The sequence below is a fragment of the Guyanagaster necrorhizus genome, assembly GCF_019112545.1.
Source record: "Guyanagaster necrorhizus MCA 3950 unplaced genomic scaffold BT62scaffold_28, whole genome shotgun sequence".
In the NCBI taxonomy this organism is placed as follows: Eukaryota; Fungi; Basidiomycota; class Agaricomycetes; order Agaricales; family Physalacriaceae; genus Guyanagaster; species Guyanagaster necrorhizus.
Window position 1 is genome coordinate 384985 of NW_025064907.1, and position 19326 is coordinate 404310.

Below are 19326 nucleotides of genomic sequence, written 5' to 3' on the forward strand. Positions count from 1 at the left end.
GATGGAAACTTCCTTTAAAGGACTTCGCACATACTACAGGTATATATCTTCACAGAAGGCTGAATTTCTCTCGGTCCCTCATCTGTGCCTTTGCTTTGACTTCCGCCTCTCGCTGTGGTACCTCTAACCATCACTTTTGTGAACTCTTAAATCAAGACCCTGTTGTAAGTCTTGGAAACGAACACCTATAATGCATATACTCAGTCGCTTTTAGATCCCGCATTCAAACGTTTCGAATAAATTCCGCTCATCTTACTGTAATGTACGCAGCACAGAAAAGACCGTCCCGCATCTGATTGTAATATTTTTAGCTGTAATGTGGAGCTTTCTGTCTACGCTTGCTGCAGTTGCCGTCCCAACCATCCTCGGATGGATTCGGGGTAATAAAGTTCGGGAGAACCCAACCCTGGCCCTCATGGAAGAGCGATTTCGGAGAGAGAGAGAAGAATCCGACCGCCGCATCCAGCAGGTTCAGAACGAGGCAAACCAGGGTCGTGACTATGCCGCACAGCTTCAGAGGGAGAAGCAAGAACAAGCCGACATAGCCAGCAAGGCGAAGCTGGATGCCGACAAGGCTGCAAAAATCGTCGATGAACTACAAGACCAGGCAAACCAGAAGGATAAGGAGATGAAGAACATACAGGCGGCTCAAGAGGAAATGGAGGCGAAATGGAAGAAAGGAATTCGTCCTGTCGAGTGGCCTTCTCAGGAGCAGTATGAGAAGATCAAGCGACGGTACTACAAGGAAGGGAAGTTCCATCTCGCTATCGCCGGAATCTCTGGAACCGGCAAATCGACTCTTATCAACGCCTTTCGAGGTATTTGGGACGGCGACGAGAAAGCTGCTCCGACCGATGTTGTCGAAAGCACTTCCGTCGTTACTGCATACCCCGATCCGAATCCATCCAACCCTTTCATTTGGTTTGACGTCCCGGGATCAGGAACCCTCTCGTGTTCTGATTGGACGTACTTCAACAACCAAGGACTCTTCATCTTCGATGCCATTATCGTTTTATTCAACGATCGTTTCACCGCTACAGATGCAGCCATATTGAAGAATGCCGAGCGGTACAACATCCCCACCTACATCGTTCGTTCCAAGTCCGACATACACATCGAAAACATCATTAAGAAAACACGGCGGATGCCCGGCGCAAGAGCCGATCCCACCAAGGTTCTTGACGATGCTCGCAAGGAGTTCATGAAGAAGACGCGGGACAGTGTTCGCACTAATCTGATGAAGAACGATCCGCCACTTCGATCGCAGAGAGTGTATGCTGTCTCTCGAGATACGCTTACTCTGTTGATTCGGGAGGAGCCGCTTGACGATAACATCCAGCTCGACGAGTACGAGTTGTGGAAGGACATCCTTCAAGATGCGTTCTCGCGACGATCCGAGAAGTCGTACGGTTCAATGGCAGAGCTCATGAAGAAGGCTGGTTCTGGAATCTTAGGACTCTTCGCATAGTAATATGACAAGTCTCCTGCTGTGGTTCATTGCGCGTTTTTTGTCCATTTTCTCGCCGATATGCTTTACTTTAATTCGTCGATAGATTCTTGTTGCTGGAAATTTCTCTAATTTAGACCCAGATTTAGCCTAGCGTTTGTCGTCTCGTGCATTCAAATTTTATTTGATTTCTTCTTGCTGTGGACCTGTGGTGGGAGGTGGGGAGTTGTTATTTCATCGTGTGGGTTAAGGGACATGCTTGTCTGGGTACTTTCTTGTTCCTATCATGTGCGTTCGGCGTAGGTGGTTGTGACTGTTGGCCCGGAGAGCTGGCTAGACTACTTTTGCTTGCGGGTGAGTACCGGTGCGGTGCGGGCTGTCGGTGGAGTGGGTGTCTGTTTAATATATTAGCTGCAGGCGTGACCACCGTGCCAGCCGCACCTTTTAGCTTTTTCGTCGGTGCGTTGTCTCTTCCTCTTCCTCCTCGGTGTCGGCTTCGTCCGGAGGTTCCTCGCGCCCTTGGTGTTCCGCGGCCCTGGCTGTTCATTTCCCTGGGGGGGGGCTGTCAGGGCTGTTCTGGTTGTTGTGCGAGCACTCACGTCTGACATTTATTTTCTTGTTCTGGCTGTGTTATATTTTTTTGCGTCTTGAAGCGTTTGCTCAGACTTTGAGGCAGCGTCATAGTACCGTTTAGTGTCGGCCTTTGCTGGTTGGTGGCTCGGTCGAGAGCAGTTGTACGGATCCTTTGCGGGTGTCCCTTTCTTGGGAGTCTCATCGGTCTTGACTGGAGACTAGTAACTTCATGTGTTAGCATAGATTGAATTACGCATGGTAGGTGGACTCTCACAGATGTTGAGGTGCATTCTGCATCTTTATAGATAGTTCTGTGAACTGGTTTAGTATTCTTCCTTGGTTTTAGCTTGGCTGATGTGCCTCGGGTTTCTGCAGGACTATCATTCTTGATATGAGGCGTTTTGCTAGGGTCGGAAACCCGTGAGTGTTCCTGTGCGGGGCGAGACGAGCTCGCTCTTTGCCACTATCTCGTGGGAATATCTCGGCCACATGGTAGTTGGAGATCCCCGCCTACGAACGGATGCAATTGTCCAAGAGCATCCAAACCCTTCATCACTACTTCAGAGGTCTCGGCAAACCTGCTTAACGCGCTATCAATTTACTTTGTGTCCAGAGAAAGTAAACTAATTACTGTAGCTGCCGATGAGATCGCTGATTCGTTTGCTGTATACCAAAGTATTGAAAGACGCGTGGGACGTCGAGATATCAGAGAGACTGACGGTGTCTACTAAAGTACGTTGACAGAAAGTCATATATTTACTGTTGGCTGCTCACTGAACTTTTTAACCTTCTCTTGCGTCTTAGACAGCTCTGTTTTTGAATACACAGCTTCGTACGCGGCGTCCAGTAACTGCTAGCGATGCAGATCCTCCGGAACGTCGTCGCTATCTGCATCAGTTCCATTTATGATGATTTTCGGTAGAAGACGAGGCTTGTCCATGTCTGGGGAAGGAGTAACAAGATAGTTATCTTGCTGGAAAGCAAGTTCCCAGTCGTTTCCTAGGCGACACTTGTGTGGGCAAATAGACGTCAATAAACCGTCGAGCGGCTATTCAAACATAGAAACAGTCCCGCCTTCATGTATCCCTCAATACCGCTCTCTGATCTCCTCAACGAGATTGTCGTAACCGTCAACAGCCCCGCGACCACCCCCAATTTCCGCCTTAACAGACCGTCGTACGACTAAAATTGGATGTGAATTCACGTTTTCAACCACGTTCAATTAGTTTCAAGTTCAGAGCGCTTCAATGATCTTCCAATGAAATGTCTTCATAACTATCACTTCAGTTCTAGACCGAGGATCTTGCTAGTGCTCCACTCTTTCGCGCGTTCGCGGTTCAGCAGATCAAAAGGCGCCTCATCATCAATATATTCCCTGGTTGGCCTTCTTGTCACTTAAGCTATTCCTTGCAGCGCCTATCAACCTCATGGAATTCGTCACCTTGGCCGTGGAAAGCACCGTGTCCTGTATTGGCACAATACGCGCCGTTCCAGTGCCTCGGTCGTCCTAACCCATCTTGCATGACGAAACACCGTGGGAGCTGCAAGGCGGTTATGTGACAATGGCGCTGTACCGATCATTTGTTCCCAAGTTTAGACCAAGTTTCTGATCTTCTGTGAAACTAGAAGAGCGCTTATAATTTTTCAGGACAGTGAGAACGTGAAGAAGTAGAAGTTGGACCCTCCGATTCCGCCCATAAATTGTACAAGAAGCACTGCAGAGTGCTTGCCGGCCTCTTGTCTGCGACGCTTTCTTTGTGCGTCTTCTCACCTGGTTGCAACCCTATAAACATCCTCGTTCCTGTCAGTACATATAATACCTGTTTTTTTTCGGTTGCTGAGCGTGTTCACCATCAGATTGGACGTTGGCCAGCACAATCTGTTATTTTACCTTTAGGTATACGTTTTGTGCGGTGAACGTCGACCTTGGTTTCTGACTGTTGTTATTCCGTACAGAAAGAGCCAAAACCGCACTCGAACAAAATTCGACTATGGAAGAGCAGCTCCGGAGGCAGGCAAACGAGTCTCATCATCGCGCCGAACAGCTCCGTAGAGAGAGGCAAGAGCATGCTAATAACGCCAGGACGGCACAGCTAGAAGCTCAGCAGGCGGCGCAGCGCGCTGACAAGCTGCGAGAGCAGGCCAGGCAGAAGGATGCAGAGATAGAAAAGGCGTTGCAGGCTCAGAAGGATGTGGAGGCAAGATGGCGGAAAGGTCTTCGTCCCGTCGAGTTGCCTTCTAGGGAGCAGTTCGAGGCGATCAAGCGACGCTATTACAGAGACGGAAAGTTTCATGTCGCTATTGCCGGAAGATCAGGAACTGGAAAATCGTCTCTCATCAATGGATTCCGGGGCGTATGGGACGGCGAGGACGCTGCTGCCTCAACTGACTATGTGGAGAGCACCTCCGTTGTCACCTCATATCATGATCCGAATCCTGTCAATTCTTTCATCTGGTTCGATGTCCCGGGATCGGGGACTCTCGCCTGTTCCGACTGGACCTATTTCAACGATCAAGGACTCTACATTTTCGACGCTATCATAGTCCTATTTAACGATCGCTTCACCGCCACAGACGTAGCCATATTGAAGAACTCTGAGCGATACAACATCCCCACCTATGTCGTTCGCTCCAAATCTGATGTTCACGTTATGAATCTCCTCAAGAGGAAACGACGAAGAGCTGGCGCGGGGTGTGATCCCGGCAAGCTCCTTGATGAGGCTCGCAAGGAATTTGTTGCCAAAACGCAGGAGAGCGTCAAATTGAATCTGATGGGGACCGATCCCCCACTTCGGTTAAAGAAGGTGTATGCTGTCTCTCGGGATACGCTTACTTTGATTGTCCGAGGGGAACCAACTGAGGATAGCCTCGTGCTTGACGAGTTGGAGTTGTTGAGGGAGATACGTCAGGATGCGTACTTGAGGCGATCCCAAAAATCATACGCTTCGATCGCGAGTCTGTAGTAAATGGCTCAGTCGGACCTTCCAGCATGACACGAACCGAGGAAGTTTCTGAGATCGTTTTCTACGTTATTTATTTACATACCACTGTCCCGCCGCTCCATTCGCGGTTCTTTGATACAGCTTTCCCATCTCCTTGGCTATTATCTATTATCGTGTTACTTTACGCCACCTTGGTAGATTTGATTCCCGTTCGCACATTTCTTGGCACTTTTTTACTTTTGGAATAAAATACTTCAAGTTGCTTCTATGTGGCGGATGAGACTATTTTATGATTTAAGGCCGGTCTTAGTACTACTGAGTTTAATGATTCATATTCACCGACCAAGAAGGCGAGAAGGCCAAACATAATTTCGTCTTGATTTTTTTTGTTACTTAATCGAGCTTGAGCTTGAACTACGACTGGTAGAACAAAGGTATTTATTCCAGACGAAGTGGCTGCACACAGAAAAACTCGAAACCCTGATAAGTTTCTCATGGGCTAATACCAGCACCAAGAGACAGAAGAGACAGAAAACGTGTCCGATTTCGATTAGTTCTCAGACCTGTGCTACTTGAATTTCAGTCCTAGTAATCACAGAAATTTCTTGATGACCGTGGTTCTTAGAAGAGTCGGCGCTGTGGAAGCGCCGCCGTCACGATGATCGGGAAGTTGCCTTGCTTCCTACCATCACCATCTATACACCACCCTAATCGCATTCGAGGACGACCATCCATATCCAGAGGCAGCCAAGTCTGCAAACATGGGGGCTAAGCACCGGGATATCATACAGGATGATGGATGACGAGAAATACAGCTGAAAATGGTCCGAGAACTGCATGTGTCCTAGCGCCCATCGAACTGACATCAGCGTTACAGAGATCCGCAGTGAATCTGAGGCGAGGATATGACCTTCTTCTGGCTAGCACTCAGGCATATGAAGGATCCTCTCTGAAGGATATATTGACCGCTGATGGCAGGTCAAAAAGTTTTTTTTTTTTGCTTTCCTCGAGTTCCTACCTAAAAATACGCGTTGTAGGTTCAGCCAACATTTTTTTGCTCAGCCCAATGCACTGTCAATATGCCCCCCATATATCAGTCCCTGAACGACAAAGTTCTCAATATTTCCGTGTCGTTCATTACGCAGAATCATCTAAACCTAGCATTAGACAAAAACTGTTGTACTACCTAGTCGATCCTCAAAGCCCCTCCCTCACCTCTGGTAGTCCCCGCGTATTCTAGAGAGAACAGAATCTGAACCCTCCACAATCATTACTTTTATCATCCATGTATGCACCTACGTATGTTCCGATGAACACAGCCGGGACCTTGCCGCCTGGAACCTCGCGAGTGTCGTTTTTTTTTTGATCAATACATTTTCATTTGAATCCCACTTCCCCGCTCAGAGTCCGCACTCTACCTTACCTCCATCTTTCTTGCGGGCGTTGCCGGGTTCCTGTAAAGATACAATGGTGTGATGCAATTCTTGAATGAACCAGAAGACCGTCATGACCTTTTTCGTTTGTACGTTTTGGGGGGCATGGGCCGCATAATATGTGGTTCCTTGGTTTGGGTTCGCCAGTTACTGGATTTATGATCCAGACGTGCTACTGTGGCGCAGCAAAGCTATGGAATTAGGGTCAATAAGCACGGGCGGCACTGATATTGATGGAACGAGGAGAATATACCCTCTTTTTGCGTGTATGTTATCTCTGTTTAGCTCAACAAGCCTTCTTAGGACTGAATCTGATCTTATCCAGCAATTCTTCGTCCAGTCACGAATCAAGACCGTCATCCAAATCGTCATAAAAGATCGCGATCTCAATAGAACACCTTCTCTGCCTTCGTCTTGCTTTGTCGTCGGAATCAGGAGGAAGTTATTCCACGGGAATGATGACATCTTGGCATCAAGTTCTACCTGGCTATACGTTAACCAGTAATTCGCCGTGTTGGGTCCAGAGATAGCGCTGCCAGGACTTTATCCACCGCTCCTGGACTGTATGTTCTGCACGATATCTCCCAGGCCCACCTCGGATTGTCTTGGATGGCCAATAGGCTCTTACAAGACGATGGAACGTTGCTTAAGAAGTCCGGACCTTCATTGCGTCACCTCGCCTCAGGAGGTGCTGTTGAAAATAGGACTTCGTGATTGTTTAAATCAGCCAAAGCCCATAACGCAGCTTGCCGAGGAGTTCCTGCTCTCTTCTATCGCATGTCAAATGTAACCCGTTGGAATCCCTCGATCCCGACGGCACATTGCATCCTTCCTAGGATACAAATTACAGTTTTTTTTAAGGCCGTTCTGACGAATGAGGGGATGAGAATGACTTGTATCGCCTCTCGAGTCTCGCCGGCACCGGAGACAATAACGTTACAAGAAGGTGGCGTTTCAGTCATAATTGAATGGCTAACGATGGGGTTTGCCCTGTCCCGTGTTCGGAAGATCGCAGTCGCGGGTCAAAACAAAACATTGCCGACTCCATGGGGCAGTTTTGACAAAGCACTAGTGCTGTTGGAGAAAAGCGTATCTCACCTCCGCAAAAGTGGAAGTTCTTTTCACCCTGTGGCGCCGCATTGTTAATCAGCTGGAAGCGAAGCGTGACTCGTCCTTCCACCCGTGTATGTAGTCCGCGGTGTGTTCGAGGAGGTTTGACGGCGGAACTTCGTGAGATGGATGGGCTACGCCTGGAGGACCGCCTTCCGTGGCGCGGTGATCGACCTCTAGTACCCCGTGTGGTTCTGCGAATCCTTCCCCGAAGATTCCTGTGTGTCCCCATTGTTGATTTTCGGGGGGTGGGGAAACTCTGCAACAATGTGGATTCTTTTTCTCCGGTCTCGAAATCCACATCAGCTCTCATCCTTAGGCCCAGCCACGTTTCTCGTTTCAATAATCGATTTTGAGTTCTCGGCCAAACAGAAGAGCGCCCAGGTAGGCCTTCTCGTCGTCATTGCGTGCGACTTTCACTCAAGAGCGCATGTTCTGAGACGCAAATGGTAAAAGTGGACCAAAGGATAGGTTCTTCACAATTTTCGGTGCTTCTTTTTGGTCCAATAGCGTAATCGGCATGGAAATTCGAGTGAACGGAGCTGCTTTCTTTGGCTGCCCCCCAAGAAGCTGCTGCAGTTATATCTCCCGGAATCACGCTCTCGGCCTCCGGAAGCTCCGATCAACATCTCTGAGGAGCCTGTGGCGTCTAGGCCGCATTTACTATTCTTTCCTTCTTGAGAGCGTTTGATTGGTCATTATATATTGTTCGTACATTTGTTATTGATATACGCTCTGTGTGACGAGAATAGGCACCCGTTAGATATGTACGAAACGATGAATAGAAAGGGAAAATGTTGGGATAGCGCACAAGGCAGATCTGGCGAACAGCGAGCGTCAGGAATCTAGATAGATGGGTTAGAATCCAAGTTAAACCAGATCAGCCTGGTCCGGCTCGTCAAACCCTTCCACTCGTGCATTCCATTTCCAGCGACCTTCCAAGAATCCGTTCGCTGTGTCCTCCAAGACGATCTCGTTCCGCTTGTGCACGTAGACCTAGAAAAAATATATTTAAAAAATGTCACTCGGACAGCGAGTACATACCGTCTTGTCAGTCACCTTCTGCCTTAACGTCGGGATCGCATCAGCTTCTATCGGTTGCTCAAGCAGCTCGGCAAGTTCTTCCACAGCCTGTTCCAGATCTCGTTGATTATCTTCGAACAGCTCCTTCTCATTCCCTCTCGCGAGGTAATACGCCATGGCATAAGTCCATTTGAGAGTCATACGACATTTGTCGGCCTCTTCCACCGCCTTCTTCATGAACTGAACTTCGATCCAGGTCAACGAAGATGTAATCTGCATGTCCTCCATCTTTTTCTCGGTTTTAGCATACAAATCCAGAGAAAGCTTGGCGGATTGTTCATGGTTAGCCCAACGATTGTAGTACTAAAACAAACAGGTTAAAAATAACAACGTCAAAGAACGCGAAACGCACGTGTAGATATCGTTCCAGCGACGCGCGGCTTTTACTCTGAGCATCTCGAGCATCAGTCCCACTCTTCTCCTCGTATCGGTTGCAGGAGTACCACGAGGTGCCGTGTTCCGACCATGGACCCATGCAAACCCAGCAAAACTCGTGCTTGCACTTTTTACAAGTCATATGGCTGATGAACAATCAGCGCAAAAGATCTCGAAGACAACTATAGACGCGTACTTGCAACCCCCATTCTTCTCTATCGTACTCTGGCACTTCGGGCATTCTTTCGTGTTACTCTTGATCCAATTGGCTGTTTCGCTATCATCTGCGCACTTCTTCAGCCACATTTTGGCGACGCTGCACACCACAGGACGATGATCACTGTCGATAGGACATCCAAAACAAAAGTAGTGCTCCTTCGCCGCCACAGCTGAAGTTAACGCTTCTGGAGATCCCGGAATTCCCCGCGCTCCACACGATACGGCTGGTACAACCGTCGTCAGACTGGATTTGGATGCCGCGGCAGGACATGACACGGTATTAGTGCACCCAGGATGAGGACAGTATTTCAAATTTGGGTTGCACGAAACAAAGTGTCGGACGAGCAACTCCTGGAAACGGGCCCATGTGGGTTCCCCCTCGCCTGCGAGGGCAGATTGAATAAAGGTGTCTGGGGCTACAAGGCAACACCCTTCCGCCATGCATCGAATACAATGCTCGGCCTCGTCGCGAATTTTGGAGGTGATGTAGGTCGTCCAGCAACCTGTGCAGAAGAGATGATCGCAATCGAGCGACGCGGTTTGAAGATCTGATGAATCATCGTAGCATATGGGACAAACGAAGCGTTCAGCCTTTAGCCTGGTCTGTGCTGGCTGATAAGAAGATGATGAGGCTTTGGACGATGTCTTCGACGATGACGACAGGGTTGAAATGATCTTCGATGCCGATCTCGTGGTACGACGGTCGCCGATATGGGTCCGTATAGGCGAAGTTACTGACGGGGGTTCCGGTGCGGTGACGCCCGCAGCGACGAGAATAGTGTTAGGATTGTCCATGTATTTCTCGATTAGTCGTTCTTTGTTCCATGACGAGTGGCGCAGCAGCCGAGCGGCAATGCTAGACTATTTCCGCGTCAGCTACAGCGATTAAGGAATAATTACAACAAACTCACGTCGACACCCAAAATACCAATGATATACGCAACATCTTGCTGCATAAGCTTTTCGACAGCGGGTTGGTTGAGTGACTCGTACTCAATCTCATACGATTTGCGTTTGCTGTTAGTATCGACCTTGAAATCCTCAGTATAGTCGTCCATGTTCATATCGTCTACGGATCGCAAATGAGATACCGGGCTGTACATACACCATGAAGCGCTGTGCTCACCATCGTCTTGAGTTATATCAAACATATCTTCATCGTTGTAGTAGTCGTCATCGGAGAGGCTATAGTCGGACATGATGGTAGAATGAAGAAGGATACAAGGACGTGGTGGCCGACGCAGTGGGGACCTAGCTGGGTGAGTCAAGGTCACGTGCCATTACTCCCTTCCTTTCTTCCTTTTCAGTGTTAGGCTCTGTACCGCAACGCCTTTGTCCTCTATGTTCTTACTCATGTGCTTTGCAATAATCTGGAGGGAGATGAGTTTTGCTGGAACAAACCAGTACCTGATCCAAATTCCCATCCATTTATTACTGTCAACGAACCAATCCAACGGCAACCTGATCTCGTGTAGTAAGTTTTCCTTCCATGACATAAGTAACATAGAAGCATTTCTGTGCCTCATCGTCTTACAGTTCTTTAGTATTTGCCTCGTGTCTTGGGTTTCATAAATAGAAGCTTCGCCGTTCAATTTCTGTGCCACATAGCGTCGTGATGCTCGGGTGTTCTTCTCCCGTCGTGCGCAATATAAGAATCACGTCTTGGGACTTTGAGCAAATCTCAGGCTCGATCTTACTGGCTGTGACTCTGGGTTCCCTCATTGAGTACCTCACTGTTAACCCTATCTGTCGGAGACTTTTTCTTGGTCAAAGTAAGTCTCTTCTGCGGATCCCGGTGTCCAGAAGACGCTAATCCCTATCCCTATGTAGACGAATATGACTCCCCTGGAATCTTTTGACCATCAGCAACAAAGCGCCTCCAATGTCCCGTCGTCAAACAGGAGCATTGCTCAAAGGCTACGCCGAGAACGCGAGCGAGCGCTAGCACGTCAATCACCAAACCCCAAACAGAAGGTGGATATTGACACCGCCCATCATACATTCAACTCACCTACAGTTTCAGCGGAGCCACGTCGATCCAACAACCGGATTACCGGGGTCCAGCTCAGTTCAGCCTGCCAATGATGCGGTACGGCGCTGTATTGCTTCAGAAACGCAGAAGTTTATCATAATAAATCCGCTCTCAGGCCCAAGGTTTAATGGCGACGCTGTCAATAGGCACCGATTCATCCTATTCGTCCGCGTCATCTTCGGATTCATCCAAACCTGCTCATCTTCCCCGACATATACGTATCGCTCCCGCTCCACCATCTATTCCTTACCAAGAAGCCAAATCCGAGGTACTTTCAAGTTTCAACGATCTTGCCGCATGACTCATCTCGCATGGAGCAGGCGCAGTTGGCAGTCCGGAGCAAGATGATTCCGTTGTTGCCGTCACGGAGAAGTATGGCGCAACAAGCGCGACAAACGCGGAAGCGTGCCGAGGAGATGCGACAGCAGGTGGGCACATTATCTTTGTACGATCGAGCCATTGCTGATTTAAAAAAAACTATTTCGAAGCCTTCACCAAGTCAAGACCAAACCGAGGCATCTTCGTCGCAAGCTAGAGATCCCCATTCTAACCATTCAACGAGCCCATCGACCCACAAAAAGAAGGAGCTCTTCGTAAACTAATGTGCGGTCGAAGGGGACGTTTATTGATGCCAAATTCCAAGTTGATACCTCCCGATAAAGTTTTTTTTTTTTACTCTTACGACGAGTAACACGTTCAATATTATAAGCTGGTGTTCGTCGAAAGAAGGATCACATGCCCCCGTGCACGCCATCGTTCGCCTACTTTAACGTGTATATTTATGATACGCTCTTCTCCCTCCCGCATGGTGCTAAGCACTGGTGAGAACACCGTGCATAAATAAAAGCACTGCTGAAGAGATTCAGATCACGAAGAAGTCCCAAGGGCCATCTGACATCAGCCAAATAGTCAATTTACCATGAGAAGTAGAATCTCAGATGGCTCAGGTTTATGAAGTTCATGTCTGACAGACTTTTGGAATGTACGCCGGAACTCGCTTCGTCTCAAGCCCGGAAGAAGACAATCCATCAGCGTCAAATTTAAGAATCAGAACGAAATACGCCGACCCTTCCGCTCCTACTTTCGCAGGGGTGCTAAGGACCTTCGTCATAGAATCCTTGCCTGCCTGCTTCGCGTCCGAGTCAAATCACATGCCAGTAATGGTGTACTTGTATATTTTCAAGAAGTACTTTGAGGACATCAGATAACGGGCCCGGAACCGAACGGACCTCCAGCTCCTTCCATTAGTACTCATGTCTGTAGATCTAGGGGCATGTGTCGGTTCACTGAAGCTGAAGGTTCGCTACCGGGGCCGATCCCAAGTTTCGGTAGCGGTGGCAAACCCGGCGATTCAAGTCATTCCAAGTGCTCAGCAGTCTTTCATGTAAGTTCACGGTTGATTGATTATCCATATTTCGACGATGAATAGGGCAGATGGTCCAATACCGGTTAATTTCATGTGGGGTATATCCCGAGGTGCTAGTAAGATGCCGGTCGCATAATTGTAGCCACTAGCCAGTAAGGCCGTAGACTACGTACGAATCCGCGGGGGGGGGGTAACATTTAGGTATGGCCATACTTCAGCCAAGGCAAAGTTAATAACGGTGAGATTCAGGAAGCTACGTATATAATATCCGCTAGAGCATAATATCAACAACAACGAGAACCGATACACGTACCAATAATGAAGACACAAAGCCTTATGAAACGCCACCGGCCTTTGAGCTTCGTATCACACCTTCAGGACCAGGTTTCAATATGGGACTTTGGGTCACTCGTCTTGCGTCCTTGTGCTTCTTTAGGCCAAGCCAGGTCCAATATCAGGTTTCCAGACATAGATAAGAGCTAGGGACCAATCGGCTCGCGTACCGACTGTCCTATGATCTTTCAAACTGACCTATGATGTGGTGTGCAAAGTACAAAGCGAAATCCAAGATGGCATAGGCGGGTCGACGCTCCGCGATTGCCAGACACGTGGCTGAATAAAAACGACTTCGTCTAACCTACGCCCAACCTACTTTGGAGCCACAGCTACATATTTTGCAAGCTCTATCATCCTATTCACTAACGTCGAACAACCAACAACCTTCCAATAATACATAATTTAGCACAAATTTAAAGTGGCTGTTGAAGCTGGGCTTTGTATGCCCGTTCTACAGTACCTTGAAGTTGATAGCGATCTGGAGGGCATGTGGGATACGGTGTTTTGCGGCATACGGCTTTTCTTTTTGTCCTTACATCTCCTATGCAACGATACTGGGCGCTGTTTCTTGTACTCTTCTTGGCTCCCAACGTCTAGTCCTATGTACTTGTGGCCAACAAATTCCACACAATATGCTGTCTCTCGTGGTCCGAACATCATATAGGTGTCTACGTTACATCTTCAATAGCACACCAATGGGTATGTATGCGACCTTGGCGTTCCTCTTGGGTTTGAGGCTGAATGAAGGATGGAGGTCATACACGGAGACCGTGTCTTATACGTTACCCAAGCGTAATAATGATGGCGTGAGTCAAGTAAATGACGGGAAACAGAGGGTGCCTTACAGCATTTGTAATTACAGATCGCCGTTACTGTGTACATACTACGTAATGTCTGGAACCAGCGTCACTGTGTAGATATGCCCACCGCTGTGTAATGCTACCTACCCACCCACCTACCTCCGAATCCGACGTGAATGACGATATACCGGGAAGTGGGTCCAATCCTGCATTGTGTAGATTATTATCTCTAAAACCTTATCAACGAAGACACCTTGGATTGCACCAATTTCCTGCGACTCAACGCCACCAGCAGTACCCAAGAAGCCGATATCTTTACACTCGCTCATGATTAGGGTGTGCTTTCAGGTACATCTCTGTCTATGAGCTCTTGTGCGGCTTCCTCACTCTGTGTACTCTGCACCATCAATTCCAACTACTCCAATCCGGAAACCCCCAGTCATCCTTTGGATATTTTCTCCATCAGAGTCTGACGTCGCCTCTTCTGGTAGCATCCCAGTTCCGCCCGCTAACAAGACATGTGATTCGCAAAAGCTAAACGATTCCGCCGCCATCATAGAGTAGACCCTGTCTTCCGGCTCTGTATCTTCGCCGACTTTCTTATTCGCAACCCTGGAAACATATAACGCTACTGGCACGAACCCCAGTCATCCAGGGTCAGCCAATAGCGAACAGAGTTCTCCGACCACTACGATAGGCAATGACTCGGGGTCATCCAGTGGCCAATGTAGGATCCTTCCAAGCTTCGCTGCGTAAGTCTCTGATCATATGGTCTATCGTAACTATATTATTGACATCGCATTATCAGTATTGCCTGTATACTTTTCGAGGTCCTATTTCTTCACTGAGAAGGCGCTAATCCGCGACGATAGCACTCCCTTCTTTTCATGAAGGTATCACCGGTGGTCTATATCGCGTTAGCCCAGTGCTACTAAGGTTTGATTTTTCAAACCTTGATTTGCTAGAAAGGATCCAGTATATCATTGTATACATAGATTCGAGCCCCGAGTTCCTCGAGGGTGTTTATACCAGCGTCATGGCGAGACCTTTGAATTGAGGTTCTTTAGGCCAAGTGAGCACAGAGATATCACGAGTGATGTACGAAGCAGCAGCTGAAGAGTGGAAAAACGTTACTTCGAGCAACGTGGTTTACGCTCTTTGTCCTCGTCCTCTTTACTGCCCACGCTTCAAGCAGTGGTATGTACTCTCCCTCCCGGAACTCGCCGACACCCCCCGGGCCTGCACGGCACAGAATACTTCCTAGTGATACGAGAAACGCGAGTCACTTATGGTTCCGGAACCAGATAGTCGGGCTTGAGTGGATGATTCGGCTAACAGACGGCTGGATAAGAGCGACGCGTAGTATGCAAGGCTAGCACTACTCGCGAATCAAAGCTTGACTTTGACCTAGCACAGCCTTTCGAAGATAATAGTTCGGAGCATGCCTTTCCCTGGCCAATACAGAGAATCTTCTCTTCATACACGCTCACAACGGTCAGCAGCCAGACGGGAACAATGCAACGGCACTCACAACACTAATTCTCATACGACTTCTTCGTCGTCGTGTCCTGTATCGCGGTAGTAATCGTCATCGTCCATATTGTCCGTGTGTTTATTTCGGAGAATATTCCTCAAAAGTAAGAATAGTCGTCCTGTCAAAACTTGCCTAATGAACATCCTAGTCCTTGAGACGGAGCTTCTGCTGCTAGTGTAGAATTACAGATGAGCAGAGAACGGCTTCAGGCCATACTGAACTCACCAGGGATGTGCGGTAATCGTGGCTGGCGAATAGATATAGGACCTATAAGACCACAAGTAATTAAGCATTTCAGAAGAACGTTCAAGATCTCAAAAGATGACTATTGAAGTCTCTGGAAGCAAAAATAGCTCGATGAAATCACGCAGGCCTGGAATCATGGCTTTTTTCTGTCTAGGCTGTTGAGTAGACCTATCTCCGCTGTCAGCAATCATGAGGAGTATGTATTGAATGCCATCTTACCACTGCAACAGAGATACGCTCCAATCGGTCCAAAGAGAAAGGAAACTACGTATATTATAGAGATATCCAAGCGTCCACGGTCAGTGATACAGAGATACAAAGAGATCAGGCCTCTCCAGCTAAACCTTCCAAAGCAACTGCGGCCTGCCACATGCCCATTCTCCTAACAGCCCGCAAGGCAGCAGGAGCAGGTATAACAAGAATTAAGCAAGGGAGGACACAGATGACGATAAACAGCGAAAAAAGCAGAGTGATAGGTGGCTTAATGACGAGGAAGTAGAATAATGAGTGATAAGATGTGGGATCGGTGAACTAGTGAGGCATTAGTGGGAAGTAGTATGACAATACAAGGTAATACACACCATCGCATATGTGTTTTTGTAGAAGGAAGTCTCGTCAAGCAAGATGTTCGTGGTAAGAGGTGTGGACTCGATATCCTCTCGAGAAGGTGAACGTTGCCGAGTAAATATGACTGGTTTACGGCGGAGCGATGTTTGAGGGAAATGAAACTTGGTTTGGAGGTATAGCTGCTGATACATCAATAACGGAACTGGGAAAGATAGGAAATGTGCGTACCTCTCCACGCGCAAGGACCCGAGCTACTAGCAAATCAATAAAACATAGCAAAAGGCCCAATGGCAAGGCCACAAGGAGCGTTGTTCCAAGCTACTGCCATCATTACCCAGAACAGGACATGTAAAATGATGACGCACCAGCGTGAACACGAATAGGAATATCCATGTCAATAGAGTGTATGGGAAATTGATGACGGCCAAATGGAATAGCGACATATAATAAACCTTCTTTTTCAGTGGCCGGAAGTAAGACGACGGCGCCTGCGGCAAAGCGCACCCGTCATCCTGGTTATGCTGGTCCGCGCCGTCAAACATCGTGACCATCGTCTGGCCCGACAAAGGCGACCCCGAAATCGAAGAGAGCAGACTGACGTGTGACAACGAGCGAGGTCGTGTCAGAAAAGGAGTGGTTTCATTGGGCAGCTCTGGCGACGGTGCCGCGGAATCAGTGGGTTGATTGCTGCGCCGTGAACGACGGGAGCCTCGTATTCTTCTTGAACGGGAGGGGTATGGCGGCGGCGGGTCGTTCATCATCGAGGCCGTCATTTCAGACTCCAATGATACATCGGAGATGGTCATGGTATGAAGGAGAGCGGCGAACCTGCTGCATGTGACTGATCGAAATGTACGCGCCTTCCTTTTTGGGATGCCTATTGCTTCTTTTATGTCGTGTGAGCCTCCTTTTACAAAATAAAATGTCTAGTAAAATCCAAAGATTGCTCGTAGGTCGCTGATAGACGCCACCACAGATACGGTGGACCTTGAGTGGAAAACGAGTGTCACTGTGACTTGGTATTTATTGTCTGGAAAGCAGCGGGATCTATTATTCCCTACTTGATACCTCGTAAATAGTTTTCACCAGAAAATTGAATTGGCTGTTGACACTCTCGAGTTCCAGCATATCTACTTCTTCCTAATCTCCTTGTTTTTGGACGTTGACATCGACGTGTGGATGCGTCAACGAAATGTCAGATGACGATATGTCGAAGCCTAGTACGACCCTTGCACTCTTAACTTCTTCCTTTTGAGGTCATAGTAGTACAAAGGTGGTAGCGTTGTATGTATGAAGAGAAACGACCAGACCTTGGGGGTGGTAAATTTCTATGTCTGATATTCAAGCTAAATGCATCCCGGGAACCGTTTTACGTTTTACAGCACCTTCGCAGCCGAGTTTTGATGATTCCGAAAGAAGACATCAACACTCCTCGTGGTACTTAGCTCGTCGGTCCCGCCTTTGCTACCAGTAAAATGAGTCTGCTGCATCGAAACCAGTGCGATACTAAGTCAACATCTTGAGAAATATTGGCCTCTGTGATTCAATAGTGATAAGCTCATTACCCGTTTCGAACGGAGGTAATAAAAGAGCTTCTCTGTCAATAAAAAAATAGAATATTTTTTATAAATAAAAAAAAGGTGGTGGTGCGAAGGAACAGGACAGGGAACGTGCGATACAGTTGATCACTTCTGCTCCAGTCACTCCTCAGCGTGGCCTATTATATGATGGGGCGACCGCGAGGAGTTCTTGGGAGTTTAGGAAACGTAGTAATACGCCACAGCGGTGAAGTCGCACAAATGAACGCTAACAATCTAGAGGAGATATCAATTTTGGTGAAGGGAAGATGGCGATTCCAACGTTTTATTTGCCAACTCGGATGAGACGAGCGCCTGGGATAACAAGGGTAAACACCGTGACTGTTGTCCTTATCGTTTCCTAGGTGCTCGAATCTCGTAGATTTGCCGGAATTCCAGCGTCGGCGACTTCATTCTCCGCCGAATCAGAAACTGAGCAATACCGGGTCACCGGGACGGTAGTATGAAAAGTGAGAGGTTTCAGAGAGCAAAGATGGTGAACAACATGAGGTCCTCAATGGTCAGATGCGTCCGTGCCCTAAGCAGCGGAAGCTGAGAACCGGGTGCTATATCAACGACCGTCACAGATGGAGTGAGCTCGACGTACCCGTTGATTGTTACGAGAAATTTGAAAGAGAGACAAAGGGGAGCTTAAGGCCAAGTAGGCGACTGTCGTTACTAAACGTCGGCGAAAAGGCAAGCTTGAAAAAGGACGAGAACAGGGCGATAACGGAACCTCTTGCAGCGGTCTGGCCATGGGTAATTGGTTGTCAGCGTTATGTCTTTGGTGGAAAGTTAACGTGAGAAGGCGACCAAAAGGTGAGCGACATTGGTACCCTCAATTCTTCTCAGCCCAAATATTAATTGTCAACGGTGGCATGACCTAAAAAATGGGCACCCTTTTAATAAATTTAGTAACAGGTGTAATGGGGTAAGCTCAGCCTACCCGCCGATCCCCGTTAGAAAGAGAGGGCAGGTCGTATCCCACAAGGACGCCTTGGAGTCGACACTGCGATAGCGAGTGGGTGCCGCTGGCTGTCCAGGCGTAGGAGTCGTCGGGGGAAAGTTAAGCGAGAAAGAGGATAAAGAAAAGATGACACAAACCCCAGAATAGCCAGGCCGGACACTGATCCTCAGTGTCATGCCACGGCTCAACCCTTTCTGCGCGGCTGTCTACCATGCCATCTCGAAAGACAAAATAGACTTGGATGGGCTGCTTCGGTTCGGGTATTACCATATAAAATGCTGAGACTTGTCATAAGCTGACGTCTTATGATAGAACAACAACACGCACGGCAATAAGAAGCATGCGAGCTATGACATCGTAGAGTGTGCATATTACGATCCATGGGAAGCAGACGAAGAAAACAATCCCGGTTTCCTAAAGCAGGAGGAACCAGGCAATCGATTGTTGATCACAAAAAATTACACGGGTAAGGGTGTGTCCGTTGGCTGATCCCGAAAGGCGTCTGCCGCGGTGTTAAGTCGTAGGCCATGGGTAAAACTGAAATACCACCAACCGGATGACTGAATGCTCCATGTCATCGCTGACACTCGCCATGCTCAGTGTAAGACCATTCAATGGCTGAAAATAGTGGATGTATAGGCTGGAAAGCGTAGGAATGACCCATAGTTGCGTCCGATGAGCAGATTGAAGGACAAGCCAATGATTGGATATGTCTTGCA

At 48.2% G+C, this 19326-nt stretch overlaps 8 protein-coding genes across 8 annotated transcripts; 6 read left to right on the forward strand and 2 right to left on the reverse strand.

Annotated features, from left to right (window-relative positions):
- Positions 1-104: 104 nt before the first annotated feature.
- On the forward strand, positions 105-1823 carry BT62DRAFT_379037 (P-loop containing nucleoside triphosphate hydrolase protein). The gene is made up of 3 exons (XM_043180708.1): positions 105-164; positions 215-262; positions 312-1823. Exon 3 carries the CDS (start codon positions 317-319, stop codon positions 1466-1468), a length of 1152 nt encoding a protein of 383 aa, XP_043036129.1. The 5' UTR covers positions 105-164; positions 215-262; positions 312-316; the 3' UTR covers positions 1469-1823.
- A 1845-nt stretch (positions 1824-3668) lies between these two features.
- BT62DRAFT_935933 (uncharacterized protein) lies at positions 3669-5228 on the forward strand. The gene is made up of 3 exons (XM_043187034.1): positions 3669-3823; positions 3878-3917; positions 3977-5228. Exon 3 carries the CDS (start codon positions 4012-4014, stop codon positions 4981-4983), a length of 972 nt encoding a protein of 323 aa, XP_043036130.1. The 5' UTR covers positions 3669-3823; positions 3878-3917; positions 3977-4011; the 3' UTR covers positions 4984-5228.
- Positions 5229-5995: 767 nt separating this feature from the next.
- BT62DRAFT_1079231 (uncharacterized protein) lies at positions 5996-8290 on the forward strand. The gene is made up of 5 exons (XM_043179465.1): positions 5996-6484; positions 6898-7083; positions 7123-7466; positions 7505-7753; positions 7812-8290. The coding sequence occupies exons 1-5, from the start codon at positions 6451-6453 to the stop codon at positions 7956-7958; spliced, it is 960 nt and encodes a 319-aa protein (XP_043036131.1). The 5' UTR covers positions 5996-6450; the 3' UTR covers positions 7959-8290.
- On the reverse strand, positions 8179-10566 carry BT62DRAFT_935936 (uncharacterized protein). The gene is made up of 6 exons (XM_043187035.1): positions 10309-10566; positions 10094-10251; positions 9160-10043; positions 8941-9109; positions 8550-8891; positions 8179-8501 (listed from the first exon to the last, which is right to left on the reverse strand). Exons 1-6 carry the CDS (start codon positions 10379-10381, stop codon positions 8376-8378), a joined length of 1752 nt encoding a protein of 583 aa, XP_043036132.1. The 5' UTR covers positions 10382-10566; the 3' UTR covers positions 8179-8375.
- An 830-nt stretch (positions 10567-11396) lies between these two features.
- On the forward strand, positions 11397-11905 carry BT62DRAFT_379149 (uncharacterized protein). The gene is made up of 2 exons (XM_043180710.1): positions 11397-11642; positions 11703-11905. The coding sequence occupies exons 1-2, from the start codon at positions 11526-11528 to the stop codon at positions 11814-11816; spliced, it is 231 nt and encodes a 76-aa protein (XP_043036133.1). The 5' UTR covers positions 11397-11525; the 3' UTR covers positions 11817-11905.
- Positions 11906-13238: 1333 nt separating this feature from the next.
- BT62DRAFT_935938 (uncharacterized protein) lies at positions 13239-13840 on the forward strand. The gene has a single exon (XM_043187036.1). It carries the CDS (start codon positions 13612-13614, stop codon positions 13831-13833), a length of 222 nt encoding a protein of 73 aa, XP_043036134.1. The 5' UTR covers positions 13239-13611; the 3' UTR covers positions 13834-13840.
- A 687-nt stretch (positions 13841-14527) lies between these two features.
- Positions 14528-15311, forward strand: BT62DRAFT_935939 (uncharacterized protein). Its single transcript, XM_043187037.1, has 4 exons — positions 14528-14623; positions 14669-15047; positions 15103-15190; positions 15248-15311. The coding sequence occupies exon 2, from the start codon at positions 14813-14815 to the stop codon at positions 14978-14980; it is 168 nt and encodes a 55-aa protein (XP_043036135.1). The 5' UTR covers positions 14528-14623; positions 14669-14812; the 3' UTR covers positions 14981-15047; positions 15103-15190; positions 15248-15311.
- A 509-nt stretch (positions 15312-15820) lies between these two features.
- On the reverse strand, positions 15821-16869 carry BT62DRAFT_922564 (uncharacterized protein; the record flags this gene model as incomplete). Its single annotated transcript, XM_043184410.1, has 4 exons — positions 15821-16027; positions 16078-16242; positions 16292-16381; positions 16429-16869. 4 exons carry the CDS (start codon positions 16867-16869, stop codon positions 15821-15823), a joined length of 903 nt encoding a protein of 300 aa, XP_043036136.1.
- Between the last annotated feature and the right edge of the window lie 2457 nt (positions 16870-19326).